Source organism: Gasterosteus aculeatus, chromosome 7, assembly GCF_964276395.1.
Source record: "Gasterosteus aculeatus chromosome 7, fGasAcu3.hap1.1, whole genome shotgun sequence".
NCBI classification, from domain to species: Eukaryota; Metazoa; Chordata; class Actinopteri; order Perciformes; family Gasterosteidae; genus Gasterosteus; species Gasterosteus aculeatus.
The window spans coordinates 19,644,612-19,671,184 of record NC_135694.1 but is presented as its reverse complement, the minus strand read 5'-3'; the positions used below and the strand labels follow the sequence as shown (position 1 = coordinate 19,671,184).

The 26,573-nt window shown below is 44.1% G+C and overlaps 3 protein-coding genes across 4 annotated transcripts in view; 1 reads left to right on the top strand and 2 right to left on the bottom strand.

The window, feature by feature from the left end:
• The window catches only part of LOC120822112 (unconventional myosin-XVIIIa), a 55,778-nt gene extending 51,965 nt beyond the window's left edge, over positions 1 to 3,813 (bottom strand). The window contains exons 1-2 of one of the 2 annotated variants that reach the window (XM_078107419.1): positions 3,651 to 3,813; positions 1,625 to 2,667 (exon numbers count right to left, since the gene is read on the bottom strand). In XM_078107419.1, the coding sequence (XP_077963545.1) occupies positions 1,625 to 2,575 (951 nt within the window). In that variant the 5' untranslated portion in view covers positions 2,576 to 2,667; positions 3,651 to 3,813. The remainder of the gene's footprint in view (positions 1 to 1,624; positions 2,668 to 3,650) is intronic. The other variant, XM_078107420.1, reaches the window with a different exon arrangement.
• Positions 3,814 to 4,443: 630 nt separating this feature from the next.
• LOC120822594 (gap junction gamma-1 protein) lies at positions 4,444 to 8,733 on the bottom strand. The gene is made up of 2 exons (XM_040182380.2): positions 6,128 to 8,733; positions 4,444 to 5,594 (listed from the first exon to the last, which is right to left on the bottom strand). The coding sequence occupies exon 2, from the start codon at positions 5,590 to 5,592 to the stop codon at positions 4,705 to 4,707; it is 888 nt and encodes a 295-aa protein (XP_040038314.2). The 5' UTR covers positions 5,593 to 5,594; positions 6,128 to 8,733; the 3' UTR covers positions 4,444 to 4,704.
• Positions 7,619 to 19,929, top strand: LOC120822593 (vascular endothelial zinc finger 1). Its single transcript, XM_040182376.2, has 5 exons — positions 7,619 to 7,788; positions 12,667 to 13,427; positions 16,282 to 16,351; positions 16,437 to 16,599; positions 17,591 to 19,929. Exons 1-5 carry the CDS (start codon positions 7,756 to 7,758, stop codon positions 17,905 to 17,907), a joined length of 1,344 nt encoding a protein of 447 aa, XP_040038310.2. The 5' UTR covers positions 7,619 to 7,755; the 3' UTR covers positions 17,908 to 19,929.
• Positions 19,930 to 26,573: the final 6,644 nt, after the last annotated feature.

Sequence of the window (26,573 nt, the reverse complement as noted above, 5' to 3'; positions counted from 1 at the left end):
CTGTGAAAAACCGTTCCCTAAGGAGGCACGGCCCGATGTCCTCTAAAAGGATGGTAGCGTGGGTAAAAGCATCCGTTGGAAGGGAAGAGAACGTTGTGCACACAAAAAGCCCATTTCAAGTTCACACCTGCTGCACGAGTAGGCTACACACCACTTCTGTTCAGTCAAATAGTTGTTTTCACCGTTGGGATCTCTCCGAGTGCTACACAGCAGCCTTGTTCAGTGAACAACCAAACTCTGTGCGAATTACAAGCGGCGAAGTTTCACACCAAGCCAAAACAGATCTAACCCAGGTGTTCATCCCAATGGGCTTTGAAAGGAATGGAGATAATCTCCTTTACACAATAGGGCAATAATCTGCTCTCGTACAGTGGGATTCTGAATCAATCTATCCAACAAATGGCGCTGTGTGGTGGTCAAAAAGTACTTCATGTCCTCGCTGAAGCATCCGTCTCAACAGATATAAGTGGAAAATATTTCATGCATTGCGATGATTATGGAAACCCAGAATTTACCTGAGGTAAGGCTGTTAAGAGTACATAGAAACAATCTCAAATATTGTCATTTACATATACATCCATGACTCAGAGAGTTAGGTAACATAATGGTGACTGAGCCTATACAGCCAGCCTTGCATTTGTAGTATTACAAACTTGTTCCATAGAACAATCACAAGTGTTCTTGTATGGACTGCTGGGAAGGGACATGCAGAAACACACTACATGTAGAACTTATCACCATAGGTGCCACCAAAGAGAACAAGGCAGAGATCTTCGAATTTCCAAGGTTAAATCATTATGATCATAATCCAAAATTATGCTCCTTTTTTCTATTTTACATTATCTGATGTTCTATTAACATCCATCCCCATTGTGAAACATGCTGAGAGATTTAACCAAAAAAAGTCTAATTGTAAGTTGTTAATACTTTAAGATTTTAAATACAAAATAAAATGTATAACATCTCAAGTCTCACAATTAAGACACTTGCGGACAAATGCTGATATGTGGGTGTTTGTTGTGCTACCTAATAAAACGTTTAACTTGATGCTCGTCTACTTGTTGCACATGATTATCCGAGCGAGAAGAAATAAAGGGGCCGCGGGCCGAGTCTTACAAGACCATATGCCCGTGGTCTGTGGCGGCATTTGGGCCGTTGTTTCCTTCAGCTTCCCATTGTTTGGTATCAAAAGAGTGGGGGAGGGTGGGGAGCCACAGGCTTATACACAAAACATTCCCCTTTTCAAAACACACACACTCCCCCAAACATGCAAGCACACAAAAGCCCATTATCAGTGTCATTACAGTTCTACCCAGGATCAAGAGATCTTCCAAATTATCTTCGGGGTGCAAAACACGTACTTCACAAATGGAGAAGTTTTACCGCAGGTACATATTTAGAAAAGAAACACACCACAGCAACAAGCAGATACAGAGAATCGTTTCTCACTATTACATTTTTCAGTCTGAAACTGAATTCCTGGCCACCAACAGAGCAGCATTTAGATGCACTCACTCATATATATGAATTCTGTGACGCCAAAGAAACAAATGTGGAATTTGTGTTTGCAAGTTACAATACAGCCCCCTGGGTGGATGGAACACTTTCCAACAGTACTACTTACATCAAAGAGGGGTTTGTGGGGCCCCTCGGCGGTCCTCAGCCAGCTGCGGTTACACTCGCTCAGCTCCCAAATGGGCTGCACCTTCAGCCGGACGGACTCTCCGGACTGACGGATCATCTCCACAATCTCGTCCCGGCTCTTGGTCTCCACATGGGTCCCGTTGATTTCCACCAGCCTGTCTCCTGGCACCAGGCCCAGAGCCGGGTCCTTGGTCCCGGCCCCCGGTTCGGCGAAGTGCACCACGCGCCGACACACCCCTCCATCGGGCTGCCTGTCCAGCATGGTGGTCCTCCTCAAAGAGAAGCCAAAGTCCCCAGTGTTGCGCCGCTGCAGCTCCAGCTCCCTCGGCTCCGGTATTGGCGGTGGGACAAGCTCGGGCAACTGGAGGTCTGCTCCTGGGAACGTCTTCTCCACCATCTGAGGGACGTCAACCACGAAGGCGCTTTTGGGGTCGGAGCAGGACTTCAAATAAGTCGTCCAGTTCTCCCCGGCAAGATCCGAGGCCTCCAAAGCGTCGTCCTCGCAGCTCTTCTGGGAAAAAGACACGTGCCTCTGGCCGACCGCCGAATTCAAGCCGGCCAGTTCCCCAAACTTGGTTGCTCTCTCCTTTACAGAGCTGCCATGACGGTCCGCCTCCTTTACCTTCACATCGTCGCTGGAGACGCTTGCACTCATTCGCCCAACATCCTGCAACGGGTGGTGAAGGCGCTCGGCTTCCAGGTCCGTGAGGCTCAGCTCCGCGTTGGTAGCGACTTTAATGGGGATGGGACTAGAGATTTCCAACTTGCTCCTGGAGTCCCTCTTAGAGCTCCCTCGATTGAGGTTGAAGAAGCCTCTACGTATGCTCATCTCTTCCAGGCTCTTTAACTCCGCCTGGGACATGCGTTCTTTCTTCTCCTTCTTGCCCAAGTCCTTCTCCTCCTTCTTGTCTTTCTTAATTAAGTGAAACATGCTTCTATATTATCATAGTCTTATACCAGATTATATTGTCCACAGCGACAAAAGGGCAGTGTCATAGAAATGGCGAGAGAGAGAGAGAATATCTGTAAGGAAAACAAGGAGTAAATTAAGAAAATGTTTGATTTAGAAACAGTCTGAATTAGTTTGGGCTAAATATGGTACTGGCGTGCTGATTGTTGTTTTATCATACGCATGTGTATTAAACAGTAATATGCATATGTGATACACAGTATCACGTGCAAAACAAAATTCCAGACAGTTAATCCTGTAGAAGATGCTTTTGTTAATGCTTTAACTTTATTACTGTTATATTGTATGTATAGACCAATACTAATATTGTTCCTATACATCTTAATGTTGCAGCATATGAAACATTTAAACAAATACTTGACTACCCTTGTATCATTGTAATCCGCCTTTTTTCCCCAGACAAATCAATAATACAATCCAATAAAAAAAATCCACAAAAAAGAACACTGCATTACAGTGGCAACAAAGGATGCGACCTACAAACATTACCATAGTCTATATTTTGGATTTATCCGCTCAGTCCTCCACACTGACACATGTCCAAGCTGCCCTACATACAGACACACTTTTGAAGAGCTTGGACCACATCTGTATTGCTGTCAAATGTTGAGCATCGCCATTACAAAAAGTGATGCAGGACATCTGAACATGTGTGCACGAGGCTCTGCGTGGAACCCGAATACCTCCCGAACCCCCTGGGTCCGCCTCGTTAAACAGTAGACTCGCACTTAATCGCCTCTCCTGAGGTCAGACCGGCTATGAATCTGCAACAGTCTGTTTTTAAAGCACTTTTAACTTCTGCGAGTTTCGTCGTGGTGACTATTGAAGAGAAAGAAGGTTCTTGATGCTTAGCTTTGGCTGAACTTACTGCGGCGGGTCCAGCGCGGCCGTAATGCTCGCCCTTTAAGCGGCTTTGCCCTCATTCTCTAGCACCGGTGTGCCTTAGGGAACACGTTCGGTAGAGTGTAACAATGTCATTTGTATAAAACAACACAGTTGCACGTTGAGGCTATCGGCACATATGACGCTGACCTACCTGGAAGTGACCGAGCTGTTGTCTTCTTTGAAGTTTTCAGCATTTTTCTCACTGGTATTGACAGCAGGTGTGAGAAATGTAGCTCGTGATGCCTTCACTTGCTTACCGTAAACTCCGTTTTATTAGCTGTAGAGGAGGTTTTCAACGACCTGAGGACACAACCATTGACTAAAGACACACCTACTGTAATGTTTGTGTTTTTAATTTACGAAAGAAAACACCCCGCTAGTATAAATTTATAGTCTATATAGTTAGATATGGAAAATGTACGGAACTTACACTTATGCATAGACGACCCCAATACTGCATAAATTAGTATCCAAGGCATACCTCCCCGTGTTTACTTCTGCTGCTTTCATGCATTTCATTTATATATGTAACACATGTAGTTTCCAAAATTATTGGCAAAACTAGCCTTTAAAATTTTGTTTAGGTCCAAAATGTTTCTACTGCTATGAAAATGTATGAATTCCGACAGCACATAAAGGCAGCACAAATGTAAACCGGGCAGCAGTGCCCCCTCCTGGCTGTTCTGCTCAGTGAATGTGAAGGTATACAGTTGGGAGCACAGGTAAATACTGTATTATGTTATTATATTATATTATATTATGTTGCGTTATGTTATATTATGAATGTTACGTTACATTACATTATATTATATTTTTCAAGCTAAGTAATGTTATATAATGTGACATTTTAGTATATTGGAAAGCAACATTTTTCTGATGCATTTGTTTATGTTTTAAATATGTCTCTCTTAATTATTCCCGTTGTAAAATGTCTTTCATTTTTTGGAAAAGTACTTTTTATTATTATCATAATTGGTATTATCAAGTCAAGGAAAATCAAACTTTTACTATTCACTACTACCATCGGGTACAGGTACGGGTACAATGCGTACAATGGGTACAGGTAACCCATTGTACATATTACAGTCAGTACATTTTGCTAACTGCCATTTTTATCAACATGAACAATTAAATTTGTATGTGGTTTTAGATGTTTAAACGTGTCATCTGTCCATACAAAGGATCCATTGTTGACCCTTGTTTCTTCAACACGGGTCAACAAGGTGGTCTGCAGGGCAACCCTGCCTGTTGTCAGAGTACAAGTCCCCCTGCTGCCCAGGGTTTCTACCTGTTTCACAGCACGGACAGCATGCAGAGAACAACACCCTGAAAATGTAAATCCAGCCCACATAATGCAGCTCCACAATGTTCAAGACAAAGCAGCCTAGACTGACGCTGAACATGAAGTTGAGAAAGATGGTCTTCTCTGTTGCTCGGGACACAAAGCAGTCGGTCCTGTTTGGGCATGGGTAGGTCTCACAGCGGAAAAGGTTTGGGACCTCAAATCCGAAGAGGCAGTACTGTCCAACGAGAAAGATTATCTCCATGATGGAGCGCAGAAAAACGTGGATGATGTAGATAAGTAGCACTTGGCTGGAGAGCTGGGTCGGGTCCTTTTCTACCTCTCTCGCATCCTCCTCCAGCTGGCTCTTACCATCACATTCCCCTTCACGAGGACTGCGGGCGTCCAGTGTGCTCTCTTGTTCTCTAACAGTGTGTTTGTCCCGTTCAAGTGAAAGTGAGGCCCCGGGCAGCACTTGAAGCTTCCTGTCCTCCAGTTTTTCATGTTTGGTAATGTTTTGCAAGACATAGACGATGTAGAAGATAGAGGGTGTGGAGACCAGCACAATTTGAAAGACCCAAAAGCGCAGGTGTGAGACGGGGGCGAAGGTGTCGTAGCAGACGTTGTTGCAGCCGGGCTGCAGGGTGTTGCAGGTAAACTTGGACTGCTCGTCGCTGTAGACAGCATCCCCCACCAGAGCCACAAGCAAGATGCGGAAGATTAGCAGCATAGTCAGCCATATCTTGCCGATGACCGTGGAATGGTTCTGGACTTCCGTTAGGAAGCGGCCAAGAATGGACCAGTCTCCCATTTCTGGGGAGAACATGGTAGTTACAACCCAATTTACAGCAGTCAGGCAGAATGTAACAGAATCATAAAGAAACTGAAGTGGTCGATTTGCACTTCTAAGGAGAAATTCAGTCCGTAAAGCGTAACTCAATCTCACCAAGATTGCATATTTGGGGCTAGAATACAATTTACATTAAATAATATCTAGAATTCAACAACAAATATAAAATAAATATGAGAGTGTCATAATTTGGCATGCCATGTAATCTTGAGGGTCGACTTTTCACTATGAATTCTATAAAATTATAAACTGACTGAGAGATAATCGATAATTATTTGTCAAATCATATGCCTTTTTTTAACTTAAAAGAAATTTTAAAAAGCGCTCAGATGTTGCACCAATTTACCAACATTGATGAGACACCATAATGAGACACCATGTGTTTTTACAAATTACTTTTTAAAGTAATACATATTCTACTCCCAAAAAAAGACAAGTTGAACAATAATAATCTTCTTGGATATTAACTCTGTTTTCCTGTCCTGAAAGAGCTTACCTTTGGAGAACCTGACTTTTCCTTATCCAAAACTGGAAATATATCAGGGAAAGCAATCTGCATAACTGTATTTTCAAGTGGAGCTCGTTGCTGGACCGTATCGTGTCTTTTGACCTGGATGAGGGGACAACGGGCTGACCACACATATTCACAACCTCCAACTGAAACATTCGTTGCAGTGTATGTGAATAAAGGCTTTCAATGTACATTGGGACAAAGATTGGCATAAACAATGGGGGCACCTTTACTGAACGGCCATTCACGGACGAGCAGAGAGTTCAAAGAACCTACTGGAAAGAGAGGGCACAATACTGTTTGAAGGCCAGACCTGTGTCCACCTTTCATTTTTAAAGCCAAAAGTTGTGTGTATTTGTGGAAAGGTGAAGAATCCCTGTGTACTTTTGGTTTTATTGAAGCAAAGAATATATATCTTATCAGACTCAGAAATAAAGGTACAGAAGTAAGCATTTCATTTCCATTCATAGTTTGCGATTCATTTTTTCTTTGGCTGCATTTAATTTTGAAAAAACATTAAATTCTTACCTAGTTTGATATAGGCCTCTTGTTTTAACTATGTTTTAACCTGTATAATACACTGGTCCTTCTGTCATAATGCAAATTTTACTTCGTTTGGCATTCAAGTACATATTGTGGTCATTGACTGGTGCTGCCAAGCTATCTGAGCCCTTGAGCAGCGGTGACACCCAGGTAGTTTCTGCAGAGTACATTCTGTGTTATGTGTACTTATTTGATTTTCATAGGCTATTGTAAAAAATGACGAGGGCAGTTGTAACACACACACTGAAAGTGTCAATTCCCATTTTCCAAACACTCAACTGTACCTTTTAACATATGAGCAGCCTTAACATTAAAGCCAAAGAAAATAATCTTAATAAATGTAGCCTAGAAACATCAGCAGCAACTGATCCATCTCACAATTATCAAATGAAAACACATATTAACAGGGGAAAAAATAAATAAAAGTTGTTAATTCAATTCAGGTGTTTATTTTCAGTCAATGAGTGGCCATAATTTATCTTATTTTGGCAATTCAACCATTGTATAGATGCTGTCGTATTCATTCACCCCATCACATGAATGAAAATTACATCCGTAAGCGAAGATTATTTCTATTTCTCCTCCCGGTATGGGTAAATAGTGAGATAAGATGCTTGCTTCGCAGAACGAATCGCTTTCCAAATTATTTTCTTGTAAAAATTACTGTGGTATAACGGAACACATTCATATCCAAACCACATGCGACAGCGGTTCGACAAATCATGGTAAAAAAAATCCCCCTGACCGAAACACCATAAAAAAACACCCAGGAGGGTGCCAAGAAGTACAACCACATCAAATTAGGTCTGTGAAAGGAGAGGGTGAACGGCTCACATAATGATTTAAATGTATATTCCAGAAAGTACTTTAAATTAACCGTCGTTATCTATTTATGTGTTGATTATAAGCCGCAAACACGCGTACACTAAGTATTAAATATAACGCACACCCCTAAATAGTATGTGAAATGGTTCAGTCCTCGAGGTTACCGGAAGTTGTTTCAGCTGCCATGTTTGGTTGCTTTGTTGTAGGCTTCTACAAGGTTTCCTACAGAATTAGTAAGAGTGGAAATGGAGCCGAGCTGGAGTACGTTTCTTTTTCAAGTAAGTTGGCTCTTTCGGAGGGGGGCTGGGACGGCTCGTAAAAAAGCCTCGTGAAATCGTAAGCGCCGGATTCCTTACCGGCGAACCCGGTTTGTTAAACGAGTAACGTTAATGCCAAGATCAAGTAACCAAGCAAAACAATGGTATACGAATCCAGGCGTCCAGCTGTGAGGCTCGGGAATGACGCTAGAAGAAGAAAAAATCTATTCTTCACAACGTGCGTGTGAAAAATGTGGCTTGTTTTTCTATTCTACGACCAATTGTGTCATTGACGTTGAATAACTCGACAGCGTTCGGGTTTTTTTTTCTTCCAAGTTTGTTTCGCCAAGTCGAAGCTAGCAAAACATGCGGGATGGTTTGAAGTGAGGCTGCAGACGCCACTGCACCGTTACAATCGAGACGGACCTGTTTTTCTCATCCTTCTCCCCTCAGAGGGGTCGCGATCGGACGCCGTAGGATAATGAGATATAAAGCCGGCGAAGGTTGTTTTTTTCTCTTCTTAACGCGCGTAACTTGAAGTGGCGCACGTCGGTAAACGTTGAACAAGTCGCTCTTCGGTTATCGGATGCTGTGATTTTTTTTTTTTTTTGTAACCAACGACGACCCCGCGAGCCCGCGGCGAACTTTCCGCTTGCCTCAGCCGGTTCGGCCGTAACTAACGTTAGCCAAGTTAGCTAACGGCGTGTCGGCTGCCCGCAGCAAAACTCGCCGGCTAATTTAACGTTAGCTTAATTTGGGCGAGGCTGACGCAACGAGATTTACTTAAAACTGGCGCTGCCCGAAACGACGGGCAGCGGCTGCGCGGCTCTCTTGTTTGTTTGCGAGCTATTTATTTGGTGAAGCCCGCGGTGGGGAGGAATTCAAACTATGCGCACAACAGCAGCTAACACTAGCGGAGCAGAAGAAAACGAAGCCCATTCGAAAAAACGAGCAACGAGCCATTACGCAATGTGTGATGCCTTTTTTTTCTATTCAGGCAGAAAGTGAATGCTCCTGTCGCGAGTGGTTATCTGCCACGGTTTAGTGCTTCCCAAAGCGTGCCGAGATGTGAGGCTATTCAATAAAAAATGAATGAAACCGCTTGATTCCCCTGACGGTACACAGCCTAAAAAAAACAATTAAGGCCAGCGAGGACTCGGAGACGCGTTCAGGGTCTCACGGCGAGGATGACGTTACAGTTCAAACGGCGGGGGTTTGCCGCGCATCTGATATCTTACTCAAAACAGTCTTTTTAGGCCTTGCTAAGAAGTATATTAACCCACGTTGTAGCTTTTCCCCTTCACGTATTTCCGAGTCTGGTATTTGTTTTTTTTAGGGGGGGGGGGGGGGTTGTTTCTTAAGTTATGACCCAGTGGGTTTTTTTAGTGGGTGTGACAAACTCCTCAAGCAGCTTTGCAGACGTTCAGCATCATTCACAAATTACTTTAAACTGTTGTTGTTGTTTTTTTCTTCAGATTTTTATGAAATAAACCCATTTTAAATGAAATGTTCAGGCCATGTTTCATATATAAGTATGTAATCTTAGTTTTGTTTGCTGCCCTTCATATTTTCCATGTTCGTGGAAAATGTAAAATATAGTTACTTACGTGTTCATCAGTTAGCTTCTGATGAGTTTATCAAGTAAATCTAATACTAATGTGTCACACGTGTGCACAGAGGGAGCACCAACATAATAGGGCCGATAAGGAGGCATAGATGTTCATGTGTGTCACCATCACCGGTCCCAGGAGAAACTACAGTTGGGAAAATTGTGTCATCAATGTGGCAGAGGAAACCTACTCAAACCAAAAGTTAAAAGTATGTGCTGCTTTTGCCGCGTTGGCGATCGAGCTCGATTGCGTATCACAGCCGTTGGGGCACGTCGCACGTTGTTTTTTGTGCCATTGGTAGTGACGTTCCGCTCCGCTGTCAGAGACCGATCACTTACTTGCGTTCTCCTCCTGCTGAAAGGGGCAGATGGATGGTGAGGCTTGTTGTTGAGCGTCTGGCATCCAGCCAGACGCTCTGCATGCATTATGTCCTGCTCGCCGTTTCTCGGTAAATCGCTCGTAAATAAGCGCAAAGTTATCATTTGGGGCGCTTAACGTAAGGAGATGGGTGTTTCATTCAACTACCGTCAATTGGGCCGTGTTTTTGCAGCAGTCAAGTTTTTAGGTAGTTCAGTATGCTGCTGTTTACAGAAAGGCAACTTATTAAAAAGATGCCCATCGGCTTTTCTGTTCTTGTACTTTGTCGAAGGGTTTTTAAATGATCCATATTGTTGTGTAAATGAGCTTGAATAATGCTCCAAGTACAGCTGCCGTCCCCTCCCTGTTTCTGATTAATGTGCAGTGCAATATATTGAACATGTAGTAATAAGAACAAAAACATTGAATGAACTGCTATAACAGAAAAAATATTTCTATATAAATGCCGAAAAGAAAACAACATTCAACAGGTGCAACACATTATTCTGTAAATGTAAGTTCATTGACTCATCCGAATTTAATACCACTTCCCCTTACACAACACTTCAAAACACGGGAACATAGTTTAAAAATAGCCGGGGTGATGCACCTTGCAGTTGGCAGCCATTTTGTTGATTTGTTGGCGTGTATCTGCTTCGTCACCCGGATCCCGGAACATGTTCACCTAAATGAAAACCGACTGCATTCCAATCAGTTGGCAGAGACGCCTGTGCTTTTATTGCCAGAATGTCCGCTCGCGCAAATGCGCATTCGCCTTCAGAATGTCGCAATAGCGCCGTTGGTCCCCGTTGGCGGCCATTGTGGTGATTGTGATGGCCGAGCCACACAGCACAGATTCAAAGACCACTCACTGGGCTGTTTTTGTCACTGGTTAAGCTGGCAAAGCGTCAACGGATAACTGATCTTTTTCTATGCCGCGCACCACACACGAGCTACATTAAGCATACCTACGTTCTAGTGCGTTCGCAAGACGGATGACGCAGTGAGCGGCTTCGAAAAGGCCCGTAACATTCTTTCACATGATGCAGTCAGAAGCCAGTTGAAAGAATTGACGCATAAAAGTCCGATCAGAACTGAAAATACCTCTATGTACAGTCTGCAGCATCAGCAAGCAGGACACGGAATCCCTGCCGTAATTGTAAAGCTTTAGAGGCTACGAAAATAAATCCCGAACGATGACAAACATTACAGAATCTGTGTTTTGTAGGAACTTGTGTCAACTCGGCCCTCTGGGTAGCAGCCAAGGATTTCATAAATTACTAAACAAGTGAAGAACCTCCTAGAACGAAAACTCGCAGAGTTAGAATACCAGAAAGAGAAAAGAAAAAAAACAACATGTTTTTGGTTTTTGCTGCGATGTGCGATTTCTTTTTATCCCCTTCACTTTCTGTTCATCAATTATAGTTTTGTTAAAGAAAAGGGGGGATTTCGGTAAGCAGCTGTAGAGTGTGACATAAAGGCTTGACGAAAGACGTAATCTGACTCAGACCATGAGCTCAATTCAAGGCTACAGTGGCCCATGGAGCCATCCGGGCACTCCCTCCATTTTGATGTTATTTATGAGGGAGCAGCCCCGCTTGTCAGAGCCCATTTGTGTCAAAATGGTCAGAGCTGCATGAAGGCACAGCAGCTTACAGGCCCTGCACCTCTGCATAGAGGCAGGCCGTCTGCAGTGGCCGTGTCTGCTGCCATCGAGCTTCACAAAGCGGGTTCCCGGCTGGTATCCCCCCCCCCCCCCTACCCCGGCCCTCCCTGCAGGCCCACCTGGTGTGCCAGCGGACGGGTTTGCATTGGCATGATGATGACTAATCCTGGAAGGTGGCAAGCGTGAGCAGGTGCTCGGACAAATGGATCGGTGGGCTTAGCGGCATTCTCCACAAGTTTCCCAGGTCCCATCGCGAACGAGGGGAATGGCGGTAGTGTGCGTGGAAAAACAATGACCCCCCCCACCCCCACCCCCGTCTCATGAATAGATGAGCTAAATCAATGAAGATGAGCATACAAAGATCCCCCGCTGAGGCATCACTGCTCAGATTTGTGTCTCTCACAATGGGCTGGACGACATAAGGAGGACACTGTGCGGTTCATTTTTCTTTTCTGTGCCCTGCCACAGCTCCTTTTCTGGGCCGGCCCTCTGCGATGGATGACTGAGCCTCAAAGGGAAAGGTCAAGCATTTCACCGTGCCCTTTCCCTGCTGCGGTTTCACGACACGTTCGTCCTGACTGCGTCCGCTTACCGGAACAACTAGCGTTGACTTTGATTTATTATTTATGTTTTGAGACGGTGAAGAAGTGGAAATGCTGTCTTTACCAGGTCCATTAGGAGTTTACCCTCAAGGAATGTGAACTGTTGTGCACATATCTTCCTGCTGGTTGTGTTTACAACTCTATCTAAATCTACATGTTAGCAGACACACAATTCTAAACTTGATCAGAGCTGAAATGACCAAAGCTGACAAAAGCCACTGTTTTTTGTTTGTCTAGTGTATAAGTGCCTGTATTTTAGTGTTTTTATTTATTGGTTTTTCTCCACTGTGGCTGCTAGCTGAGCTCCTTAGCTAATGGTCCGCTCCTCTGAGCACTGGACTCTGCTTTGCCTCTAATTTGGTACGCCTGCTTTGCAGTCACATGCTCGCCACCGCCATGATGGGATCGTTTTTCATCCCGTGTATTTGGATTCTTTTGTACGAGTGTCATGCTGCGTCCACCTCATTAATGGCGGATGCTGTGCTCGTTCTGTCTTCTGTAACGTCCCCTTAACCGTTTGTGGTCTTAGAACTGGTCCAAGACAAAATTACCTTTTTATTATTTATTGAATTCTCACGCAGGCTTTGGGATGGCAGCGGGGTATTCCATCTGTTTTGAAATCACAATCCTCAATATTGACGTGTGTGTGTGTTGGTTTCATCAGCAGGCCAACGAAGCCCTCCACCACCAGCACCATGTGGCCCAGAACAACCTGCTGCCACTGCTTAACGCGGGAGCCGAACAAATCGACCAGAAGCCCATCCTGCCCATCCACATAGACCACAAGCCCCCCACCAGCGCCGCGGATCTCCTCAAAGACAATGTGGCCAGCGGGGGAGGCGGGCGGCCGCCGATGCCTGTGATCAAGAAGGAGCACAAGGGCAAAACGCCGTTTGTCTGCGGCTACTGCAACAAGGCCTTCCGCGACAGCTACCACCTGCGGCGCCACGAGTCCAGCCACACCGGCATCAAAATGGTGTCGCGGCCGAAGAAGACGACGACCCAGGCGGCCCCGACCATGGTGCCCATGATATCGACCATGTCGCGGGAGAACAACGGCCACCCTTCCTACATCTCCACGGTGGCGGGCATCCTCTCCACGGCGACCACCTCCGTCTCCTCGGGCGCGAGCATCATGACGTCGTCCGCCATGGGCAACGTGCAGCAGCAGCAGCAGAACGCGCCGAAGAAACCCGCCAAGCCCGTCAAGAAAAACCACGGGTGCGAGATGTGCGGCAAGGCCTTTCGAGACGTCTACCACCTGAACCGCCACAAGCTGTCCCATTCGGACGAGAAGCCCTTCGAGTGCCCCATCTGCCAGCAGCGCTTCAAAAGGAAGGACCGCATGACCTACCACGTCCGCTCGCACGACGGGGGGGTCCACAAGCCCTACGTTTGTTCGGTGTGTGGGAAAGGCTTCTCCAGGTAAGGAGCGCACTCTGTGGCCTTTCGGTTGTTTTGCTCTCAAGTTGAGAACGGCCACTTGCAGTATTTCTGTAGGCAAAGCTAATGAGAAGCAAGCAGTGGTATTGGAAGAGGGTTTCTACTTCCAGAAAAAAATGTCTGTACCAAAAGTGGAAAAGAAAGGCTGAAATATATTGCATGTCAAATGTGAAGATATTCCTACTTAATGTCGCCAGAGAGACTTTTCATAGGGAGTCAGGCGAACGAAGCCCGAGCAGTGCTGGCAAACGATTTTGTGGAGAGATAACATTACCCGTTTCAAATGTCCTTGTGCATTCCTCATATAGCTCCTGAGGCGGTGGAATAGGATGTTGTGTTCCCTCTTACACTAGAAACATCATGTATAAACATAAACCTGCACAACACTGCCTATTAACAGGCATTTGATGTGGAATTTCTCTTTTGTTTTTTTAAACATCCACTAAAATGTTATTGGATAGCTATAAGAAGAATTCCGACAAGACTGAAGCAATTACCTTTTTATTCACCGCCGTTATCGAACTACTTCGGTAAACCTGCCTCTTGAGACGGGCCCTGCAGTGGAGGACGTGTTTGCAAGACTAGTTCATTAATATGCTTCCATTTACAAAGTAAGATGGCTGTTAGAAACAGGAAGTATGCCTCTGACATCTAATTCATTAGATTCCTCTCACCCTCAAACAGATCCATTCCCGGGTCAAAGGGGAACATCTTGGCTTGTCTGCGTGGAAAAAAAAAAAGAAAGAAAAAAAAGAAGTAATAAATAACACAAGGATAAATATTTTCTAACAAGCACACTTTTTTTTGACCGGTTTAAGATGACCTCGTGTTTTCATCGATCTGCTTTTCTATTTATTGCTTATAGACTTGTCTGTTGGGATTATTCAGTTGCACCATGATGTCGTATTATTGTAAGGCCGTGCATCGTCAATGAAGCTTCAAGCGGGCTGTTTTTTTTTCTTTTAATGATCAGGCAGGATGGATTTGTACTGGTATTGACCCCCGCCATTTCAACCACATGTTTAAGCAGTCGCACATGGGAGAGCCCCAGTTGTGGATTAACAGGGGGAGGGGTAGAGGCGTCACTTGTCACTTTGCGGTTCCCGCCAGCGTGTCACAGGCTCTGTTTCCCCCGGGAAATCAGTGAACTATGCGATAATGTCCAGGGCAACGTATGCACCGTGTAGGGAACCAGTGTTTGGTTCAAGAAGGCCTCTTGTTACCTCAACATTTCAATTCATTAACACACGCGCGCTCTTATTCAACATGCTACGATATGTAACCCGGCAACGAGTGGGCAGAGAATATCTATGCGAGTCGATATTCTCTGCCCAGTTTGTTGCTTGATGTCTGAGTTTGTTGCTTTAACCTCCCCACACAAGTTCTACAAAAAACATCAGCAGCGCAGCCTAGCCAAGCTGTAACATTAGCGCGGCGGAGGACGGTTTCAGGCAGGCCTCCAGCACGGTGACGTGGGGTCGGGATTCATCAGCATACCGGAAAGTGAGAATGGGGACTGAATAACAGGGCACTGAGTCCGTGCCACTCAGCTACACACGCACTGTCTGGAGAGCGCTCTCCTTGTCAGCCGCCAAAAATAAATAAAAGAGAGGAGAAAAGAATCCGGTTCATAGAGCCACAGAGAAGATTCCACTTGACTCCTCAATTGTATTCAACAACAACAACAACAGCAACAGAATCCAGCAGCATGAAGCTTTCCTGTTTGGGCTGCTAGTTTGTAGCCCTTACTCATATGGCACTTCTAACATGATTCAGCGCCGAGCTCCAAGAGAACTAACAAGCTGACAGAGGAGGATCAGTGCCAAGACACGTTTGTGAATGCACTGTAAAGGTCATGAGGGATAGAGCTGTTTTCTAGCAACTGCTGATGGGCACTGAGCATTGAATTATGCTGTGGAATACTGACATTTGGACTTCAACAGCTCTATTGGTATTGTGTGTGTGTGTTCCTTAAATGAATGTCATCGGTAGTAATTAAACATCACCTGTGAGGTTGTTTTTCAGCCATGTCATTCATACATAGAGCATGTGGATGTTTTTGTGAAAAAAGTAAACAAATGATAAAAGTCAAATTTTAGGGAACTCAAGTCTTCTAATATCGCTGTAGGTACAATCAAGGCTGCAAGAATATAAACTGAATAAATATACATTCTATTCTTTTGACTTATTCTGAAATAAGTGGAAAATCTGGCGTCTGTGTGTGGTGCGTTTTGGAAACTAGGTCAAACTGATTCACGCATGATTGATCATAGTGAATTAAACGCTGTTGACTGAACTCTTAGGTTTTCTTTTTGTGCACATCACCTCATTACCAGAGCAAACAGAGCACGTCCATAAGCTTCCGCACTTTTGCATTCGCAACGCGTGGAAAAGATGTAAATTCCCCTTTGCTTTCAAATTGTACATCTGGCCTATATTACAACGGTCTAAACTATTATCTATATCAAATAACAAATGCAGTTAATGCAAAGTTACTGAAATAACTAACCAAATAGTCAACCAACTGGCCGGTAGCTTATACTTGCGTTGTAATTAGGAAGCACAGCATTGTTGCATCTGCAGCAATGACGAGGTTTCATACGTAGTTAATGCGTTTAATGCTCAATGGATTCTCCTATTCTCAAATTGTATCATTAATCAATCTAAATTGGCATTTCTAACAGATTTTTCTGGAAGTGGAAACACTGTGCTTCAAAGAGTGTAAGGAATTCAAAACCCCATGCTGTGTATCTCATCTACAACCCACAGAGCTCACGGAGTCCTTTTCAAAGCTGAAATGTTTTTTTTCTTCTTTTTTTCATTTCATTGAATCCAGGCCAGACCACTTGAGCTGCCACGTGAAGCATGTGCATTCCTCAGAAAGACCATTTAAGTGTCAAGTAACGGTAAGAGCCGTTTCTGTGCTCCACTGGGCGAGTATTACTGTCGTTGTTGCGTTACTCCGCTGACCTTTGACCGCCCCTCTTGCAGGCCTGCACCTCTGCTTTCGCCACCAAAGACCGACTGCGTTCCCACATGATCAGGCACGAGGGCAAGGTCACCTGCAGCATCTGTGGGAAGATGCTCAGCGCAGCCTACATCACCAGCCACTTGAAGACTCACGGACAGACTAACTTCAACTCCTGTAACAAAGGTCAGCAGCCTGCACACCCCCCCCCCCCCCCCTCCCTCGCCACAACAGCGAGGTGTTCATCAGAAATCTGGAACAATCTTAAATCGTTTGGATCAAATAGAATGGCAGTTGACCTGTTGGATTTGATCCTAACAATCAGGACTGGGATGATTAGAAGAAACTCCCCTAGTTATGTTTTACACAAGAGCATTTTTTATATAGAATACTCTGTGGTTAGATAAAACAGTCTGGCAACTGCAGGAAACGACATCTTGATGTTGTAGTGCAACCTGTAAAATCGGGCAAAGAATATATGTCAATGAATCTTCTATATTCAAATATATATTCGAATAGTTGTTTTTAACAATTATTCAAATGGGAAAATTAATATTTGATTTCGTCAATATTTGATTTGAAAAAAGTCTGCTTTGCGGGTGGGCGCGCGCCTGACTATGTGTTGCATGAAAAAAGACTAGATAGGCTACAACGGCTTCAAGCACTAGTTTGATTATTTGCTGTTTCATGCCAAGGCAAAGTTCCATGTTTACCACATCACAGCTCGTTCAATGTCGGTACTGTAAAACTTCAATTAATGTTAATAATATTCGTCTCAATCACTGAATGAAGATAACGGAATGACGTCCCAATCACTTTTTTTTAGAAAATGATCTTGGTCTTGGCCATTAGTTCATTTACTTATTTTTGTGTAGGTAATATGTTTAAACTAAAATAAATTACCTGTACAAGTAGTTATATCTCGTTGGATAAATTTGTCCAGTTATTGACGTGCCTAATGCGCAACCAGATATTCAAATATGTGGGGGTTTTTAAGCGAATATTCGAACGTTTAAAATATACATTTTATATCAAATGTAAGACTCCAGTTTAATTTCACAATATCGATATCGGTTGCCCAACCCCACCGTTAATAACTAAGTTAAATACACTTTTGATCGTGTGTGTGTGTTTCTTTCTCTCCCGGTGGCTAACCGAGTCTGCAATTCCTCCTCAGCTACGCCTGTGACCATTTCTGCCCCCATCACCTCGGCGATGAACCGGTGCCACATCAACAACCCTGTCACCATAGCCGCACAAATGAACATTGGCACTAACACGGTGAACATCACATCTAACATCAGCCTCCAGCACCCGGTCACCATCACCGGGTCGGTCAACATCCCTTCCTCGGCAGGCATGAATATCGCCCACCCGGTCGCCATAACGACCACCATGCCAATGAACATGGCCGGTCCGCTAAACATCGCTATGAGGTCAATGGATAGCATGCCTTTTCTGTCCCAAGTCTTGCCTTCTTCCCCACCGTGGTAAAAAAAAGAAAGACAGAAAGGTGTGAGAGAGAAAGAAAGAGAGAGAGATATTGGCCAGCGAGAAAGGGAAAAAAAAGACTCCTGTCCTCATCATTTGCACCTCAAGCTCGTCTTTCTCCCCCTGAACCATGTTTACTTACCCTGAGGTGAACATTTCCATGAGCTGCGCCGCCGGTAGGAGCTCCCCGAGTCACAGCTGCGTCCCAACTAATGTTACGTAACCGACATGAGAGGCAGAACACTTGAGTAGGAAATCGAGTAGGATTTACCGTGAAATCACGACAGCCGCCGTAAGACGTAGTGTAGTCAGTTAGTGATGAAACTGTGATTTGTGTGATGACAGAGGAGGGGGGACGACCCCTGAGGACTCTGTAGGAAAACACACCTGTGCTTTTTGTAAAAGGGAGATGAGAAACAGACTGAAGCAATAACGGTAAATTGCTGTTTTAGATGTTTTACAAGTTCTCTCCCAAAGTCTCTCGGTGTTACTTTATATTTTATTTTATTATTATAGACTGCTAATCACTATTTAATGTTATAGGAAATGAGTCTAGAAAAAGGGACAGCAGCTTCCATCTGCATTGAAGACTTTTTTTTTTTTTTTTTTACAGTGCTATAGCTCTTTCTCTTCTCAGATAGTAGGTATGCTCTCAAGGTACAGTGACTAACCTGTACAGTTGACATAGTAATGTATTTTCATGCCAGCGTTTTTAATTTTTAACTTTTGTCATTCATGTCCCGTGGATGATGACACATTTGGACTTTGTTTTCTGTCTGTATCGAAAGACAGAGGTTCATTTTCATTCGCCTGTTGGTAGTCTTCGTTTTTCCCATGAAATCGGGATTAAACGCGTCTCGCACTGACAGCATATCCTACATCAAGGTAAGCAGCAGTATTATCAAAGATCAAACTGGAGTCTTAAGTGTTGGCCCGGTTGGCCCGCCTGCACCCAGAGGGCGACGGAGTGGCTAAGCGAGCAGAATCCTGCAGTGAAGCTTTTTCAGGCTGTTGCTGTCATCGTCTCCATGGTGACTGACTCTTCTGTACACTGTCTTTTTTAAATTTGTTTTTTAATCATTTCTCTGTGAACGCCCCACATGGATGCTAAGGACCCTTCACTCAGGAAACACACGTAAAAGCCTGTTGGAAATTTGGTTTCTTTCATGCATTTCTACCATGTATCTTGATTTTTTTTTTCCTGTTATAATTTGCTCAGTTGTGTTAAAAGACTTCCATCACGGACAACAAGTCCAAGGACTATTCATTTTAAACATAGCCGTCCATTTAAATCCTTTTTTACTGTGCAATGGCATACACGCTGTACCGTTTCCTTTTTGAAGTAAAGTTCAGTAATGTGGCGGAGAGTTAAATGAAATGCAAGTTTGTGTTCATAAAATTATTGGGACATAATTGATGTTGCATGAGCCCAAACACTGTAGCTGTTGAACATGAACTATTTTTAATGAATGCCATGTTATTTCAACAGTGCTGATGTTGATTCAGTTCATACTGAAAAATGCAATATGCATGTTTCTCATTTTTTGTTTTAAACAAAATGTTAGTGTAGCTTCTTTTTTTTGTTACGCATTTACGTAGATACACTCTGATAGCCTGTTTGCCAAATTTGATACAATAATAATGTGATAAAACTGAACTTTTCTGGTGGAATTGAACATCTCTTTATTTTTTAGGAAAAGAAAAAAATTGGAGATTCCAGGACCCTTGTGAAAGCAGTTGAATGTATATCTTTGTACAAAACTATTTTAGTTCCGAGGCTATGGTAGAAACAATAGATGTGAAAGATAACCTTTTTTTTTTTTACAAATCTTTTGTATTAGAACATTAACCATAGTAATTTTGTATATACGAGAGGCTAGGCTTACCGATTAGCAGAAAGGTCAAACATTCCTACATTATTTTTTTTTTTTTAAATGTATGTTTGTCAAATTATTACAAAAAACATGCGCAATGTTATGTGCCTTTTATTTGGGTTGTCTAAATAAAAGAAAACTATCAAATGTGTATAGTTTATCACTGCTCGTCACTTTGGCAGAAGATTTCCAGAAACTATGAGCTTCAGCGTATGTACGCGCTGCCTGTTATTTGTACATTATGACTATACATATTCCCAATCATGATCCAAACACGTGGCTAGTTTTTAGAGTTGCCTTCCACGCTGCAACTTCTTTTGACTTCTTTTTCTGCAAAATAAAAATCAACCCTTTTTATATAAACTAGTGCATTCAGAACACGCAAACTCGAGTTTCCAACGGATTGATAAAAAAGGAAACCGTCCTTATGTTAACGACCGGTGTGTATTTAAATTGGCTCGAGGTGAGACAGAATACCAACTAGCCATCCTATTGCTGAGACATGACTGCACAAAGGTAGAGATGGGAGACTACGGAGGAGGAGCGACCAATAACAAAGACCCTGGGTTTTAAGTCCAGGGGATGTTTCTAGCACTATCCACTTCCAGTCGGTAGGTGGGGCGGTCTTGGGTGACCTTCTCGGGGGGGGGGCACCTCTCTGACTAGCAAGTGCTCCACGCAGATCCTGGAGGGGCTGGCCATCAGACTTTAAAAAAGTGGGACCAATCAACTGATGTGTGTAATAATACGGTCACACGCTCAAACTATTTCTGTAGAACTAGTCATTTGTCTTTTGATAGTGCAGCTAACGTTTGCTGATGATACTCCTTTACTTAAGTGGAAACGTTTTTGAATGCAGGACATTTATGGATCTTTATTTTTACCACGTCTCCGTGTGCACTTTACCCTTTGCTGCTGTAATCCTCTGAGTCTAAGTCTTCGCAGCAGGATTCAGAACGGATTATCTCATCTTATTACCTCCAATTGAAGGTATTTCTACTTTACCGTGTACATCCTCTCTTCAATACTATTGCCTCTGAATATGATAACAAGACCATCAGCTATTTCAACGTAGTTATTCTAAAATTGTCTTCATCGGTGGCACAGGCCAGGATTCTGTGCCAGATCATGCGTGGGCCTCTAGCTGGGCCTCAGGCAGCGAGCAGCCTCCTGTGGAAAGATCCGGCTTCGCTGTGCCCTTCACTCTGCAGGTGGAGCTCTGGCAGCTGGAGGAGAGCTCAGGGCCCCCGGCAGTGACTCCACCTCCAGCCAGGAGAAGGGCTCTGCCTCAGTGCTCCGCCTGTCCCCTTTGGTTGGAGGGGGGGGCAACACGGACACCATTGCTGGGACTCTCTGAAGGAGATGCAAGCAGGGGAGAACCAGCACTTCCCGGGGACACACTGTCAGACCCTTCTGCAGTGAAAATGAGAAATGCTCTGGAACAGACGTTCCCACAGGCACCGCTACGATCAGCACAAAATGGCATCCTCAAAGTAGCTTTAGGTTAAAGACCAGAATGCGTCCCCCACCACCGTGTTTGTTGTGAGTGACCTAAAGGACTGCGACATTGGACCTCTTAGTTCCTTGTTTATAGTGTTTAGAGTGGCATAAAATATCCTCAATCCAAACGATTAAGCTCTACGCTGTGCCAGACTGGGATACAAATACCTGCCGTTAGCTTGAATAAGTCTTGTCCCACACCCATCGAGTTCTAATTCCCACCCGCAATTACTGCCCCTGTCATTTATCAGTCCTAAGCATCCATGTAAATCCCTGGAGGGAAGTTGTTTCTGAGATGGTGGGGCCACCCTCATCCGACACAGACCATCACGCCACATTCAGAGTCCCTGAGGTCCCGCGGCTCACCTACTGTTTGATCGAAAACCGTTGAACCCTGTGAGCTGCCTGCATGTTCACTGGGCTGCATCCAAACAGCAAAGCCACTGAAATGGGTAACGCCTTCAACCCAACATGGGTTCTGTTGGAGGCTTTTAGGTCGACGCGACACAAAGATTATTTCATTTGACTGAATATGTTTTCATTTTACATCATCATTTTAAAGAATTCAGGTCTAGTCATTTTCTGGTCTTATTTCTACATTTCTAATCTGCACTAATGTGTGAATTTAAGAAAAACAATTGTAAATTGCATTTAAGGCACTCTTGCCGGCTGAATAAGACTTTCCCAGCAGATGGTGCTGTCTATGCATATTTCACTGTTGTATTGTTTTATTCCAGTTGTATCCAGCCCTCGTAAACTGGTCCCCAGTGCGGCCCGATTGATGTACGATAGCAGCCACTTTACTTACTTAATGGAAAAGTTTCAATTTTATCCATCCTGGTCCTTATATTCTATTCAACTGACAAGTTTTAAAAAAATACATAAAACTGTATCTGATGGTGGACATTTTATGGTCGACCAGCTTGATACCTGTGTGATGTAACATTTTACCAAGAAGTGTGCTGAGGCAATTGTGTACCATTCATTCAAAAATCAGCAATGTAAACATCTTTTATTTTGCTCTTACTGTAAGTAGGCTACGATCTAGTCAAACGTTACCGCTACTGCACTCGTGCTCCTGAGGAACTGAAGCCACCAGTAGTTTGCCCTCTTTGTCGCCTGCTCTGCTTGCATGAATGCAGTTAAAGTAGTGAATGTTAGAGGAGTGCCAGTCCCTTAATGAGAGACAACTTCTCTGGCTACTCTCTGGTGCAGCTACAGTCAGTTTACAGGAGGCTCGTATTCCCTGTTTTCAGATTGTTTGTAATCACAAAAAAAAATAGAAAATAAAGATCTTTCTGGATTGTCATCAAAAGGGCTTAGGATGGAGTCCAATAAGATATGATGAACCATATCGGTAAGATGGTTCTACATATTCTTCATATGGTTCTTTAGGATATTAAAGCGTTCTTAATTCATGTTTGAGTTGCTGAATGGTGGGGGATGGAGAAGAAGACACCTCTGTGCCATGCTCGTTAGCTACCAGTTGACACACACACACACACACACGCACACACACAGACATATACATATACTGTACATACATATACATTGAATAATTTACGTCTTTTCAAACCAGTAACCCCCAACTAACAGCGGTCGGTCTCAGTGATTTAAGCTATTAGTTATTACAGGAAAGTATTTTTTGTCATGTCACAGTCATCTTATCCGTCTGAATAAGCTAACAGGACGGGGGAGGGGGGGGTCTTTAGCGCTGTGAAGCGCGGGTGTGAAAGGGGAGGGGAGGTAGATGGTGAGGTAGGATGGAGTGGGAGATGAAGGAAGGTGTTCTTACTGGTGTGCAGTCTCAGGCACGTTGATGTTGACGTCCTTGGTTGATGGTTGATGGTTCGAGTCCAGGCTGCCCCATGTTCCACCTAACCCCTAGTTGCTCCCTGGGCAAAAATGTGAAAAGGCCATGGGTTTAAAGTGTAATGTAAGTCTCTTTGGATAAAAGCGTCTGCTGAATGACATGTAATGTTCTCAAGGACTGTTTTGTCGTCCTATAAATCTTGGATCCTGGTGATAAGGATCTGATCTCCTTTGGCGATGGTATCCTCCATCTCTTGGATCTTTGAGATCAGGCACAACTCAGTTAAATAACTGGTAGCGACCACCCACGTGGTGGGTCTTCTCTTGGCTCTTTTGTAAAGCAGCCAGAGAATCCCTCTCGGCCTTCAGCAGTTTGTGTTCTACTTCCAACTGGTGGTCGCTGGTCAAACGTTGGTGGAGTGTAACCCTGTTACTTCAGACTCCAAGGACTCTAGTTGGTAATCCAGTTCTTTGAATATATATATATATATATATATATATAAGTCTAGATTAGTCTAGATATTAGTCTAGATTAATCGCAATTAAACGTTTGTTTTTTGTGTATGCATGTATTTTAAACACTCATCATCATCATCTTGGAGGCAGATTGAACGAGCGACTCTCTTTGCTGTGCTCTCAACTCTTCATCGTTCGACGGCTGTGTTTGAAGTGCCAACAATCTCCCAACATTTAGCCAGGATGTTTTCCAAACCACTGTCTTTTAGGGACACAGTGGTGGTCCTCTGCAGGGTAAGTGTTGAGATGCATGTAGCCGAGCAGCTACCAACATGTTCCGGGCACTATCAGCCCAAAAGTGGTCCGTTTGCCCCTCATCACCCTTCAGTTTGGCTCACTAACAATATTTAAATCATTTCTGTCACAGGAATTGAATGTTCATCCATCCATCTTCAACCGCTTATCCGGGGTCGGGTGTCCCGGGCAACAGTTCCAGCAGGGGACCCCAAACTTCCCTTTCCCGGGCCACATCTACCAGCTCTGGCTGGGGGATCCCAAGGCGTTCCCTTGCCAGTGCAGATATATAATCTCTCCACCTAGTCCTGCATCTCCCCCGGGGCCTCTTCTCAGCTGGCCGTGCCTGGAACATCCCCCTAGGGAGGCGCCCAGGGGGCATCCTCACCAGATGCCCAAACCACCTCAACTGGCTCTTTTCAACCCAAAGGAGCAGCGGCTCGACTACGAGCTCCTCACGGATGGCTGAGCTTCTCACCGCATCTCTAAGGGAGACGCCAGGCGACCTCCTGAGGAAACCCATTTTGGCCGCTTTGTACCCGTGACCTTGTTCTTTCGGTCACCACCCATCCTTTGTGACCATAGGTGAGGGTATAAACAAAGATGGATCGGTAGATTGAGAGCTTTGCCTTCAGGCTCAACTCTCTTTTCGTTACAACGGAGCGTTAAAGCGAGTGCCTACGTGTAACTATGGACGATTGCAGTGACTCCCAGGTTTTCCAAAAAGGATTGGTGAAAGAATGGTGCAAAGTGTTTTTGCAGACCGTAAGGCAAAGGCCCCCGGAGGGCCTCAGGCGGGTGGGGCGCGTCGGCAAGCTGTCAAGAGTGCCTATCTTAACATTCTACTCGTGCAAATCTAGTATTTTATACATATATATATTTTTTTTTTTTGCAGAAACTTTTTGTCGCCTCCCCGTTGCACATTATTAACGACAGAACAAAATGATCCACAAGTAGCCCGGAAGAGGGGGTGGGGGGGGGGCACTGTTTTTCACCTTTGTGTGACCTGCAATAGAGGATAAGACAGATGGATGGTATGAGACCAGCTTAAATACGAAGGCCTTATTATGCAAGGTTTCACTAACAAAGCTCTGACCTGGGTGTACTATTTAGCAACAATCTAATCTGTTTGGTGCAGAATTGGTTAATGACAGCAACAATAAACAATTTTCTGCCAAGTATAGGTTTGTCTTTTGCTCAGTTGGACTTTTACAGAGTAAAAGCATTGCATTGTTTTAACCAGATGGTTGTACAATTTATTTATTTTTGTCTGATGGAGCAATGTGGTTTACTTAAAAGTGATATCAATTTTTTACTTGATTATTTTAAAATCCCAGGTGGAGGAGTCACAAAATGTCTCACAAGTCAAAATATACAATTTTGAAAACCACTGAAAATGTTAGAGAACCTCTGCGTTAGACTGATTTACTTTTGAGTTGGTCTCAAGGTATTTACACAATTTCAGCTGATTAGAGGTCAACATAAGGTCTCTACTTCCTCCGTTTGGTTTTTGCCCTGATCTCCACATGTTCCAAAGCTGATGGATAGACTTCTGCATGTCTGGCCAGGAAGATACAGTATCATTTACCCTGCAATAAGAAAGCCGGTGAGAAAGAGAGATAGACAGATGGAGAGGAGGAACACAAGGCTCTATGAGAAGTGACTCACGTTCCATTGTATAATCAGGGTATATTAAAAGGAAGGAACATCACACCCTCATTGCAGCAATGAGCCATGTGTACTGTTGCCTCATGGTAGTGGAAACCATGCGCACACCTCCCACCCCCATGATATGCACTGTGCTCATATGAGGACAAAGTGTGTACCTTGCTCTTGAAGTTGCAACAAGTACCATCGCTGACGAGCTTCCTTAAAGACATCGCTGTTTTTTCATGGTCGCCCGCACGCTCTTACCCTGGCTTCATTGCGTTTGGTGTGAAAATAATAAGAGCACGAGTGGGAGGATGAAGCGATCGGTTGAAATTCAACCGTCTCATTTGTAACTCTTGAGACTTCCACAGAGCGAGAGTACATAACCTCAACAACACACGGATACATGTACTACGAGAGGCATATGGCTCCACACCAAACATCACAGCGTTGAGGAAAGTGCAGGGTCTGCATTTAAATGCAAACCATGTACACTGAACTGCACGCAAGCAGAATGTCAACTATGTGGACTTGGACTGGCAGATGGGCAGAGGGGGCGGAACGCTGATCACAGACCGATTTCCAACAATAAAATACAAGGAGCCCGCATGCGGCTCGCTAAAATCTGTTGCATTGCTGCAGGCCTTGTGGTGCATTTCTTTATAACCCAACCGAAAGAAATACAGCTGTGCTCCATGGTGCTGTGGGCGAGGTGAAAGGTGGTCATTATTCTTGGGGCCCAAGAATTGCACTGCCTCCTTGAACCGCCTCCCACTTGTTTAATTGTTCTGTACACACGCGCATATACAGAGAGAGAGAGAGAAATAGGAAAAAGCTGCAGGTGTGACATTAACAATGCTCAGGCGTAATGTAACAGTGAGTGTACAGTTCCAGGACTGGAAAATCGCTAAATACAATTCAATTTAAGTCAAAGGTGTCGACACCTTTGACTTAAAAAAAAATTGATAGAAAAGCAATTCAGCAACCGTTGATTTAAATAATAATACTAGTTTTACTCCTTTGCTGTTCCTGTTGCAAGAAGCCCGAATAGTTCATAAACATGAATAATTCAATCAAAACAGT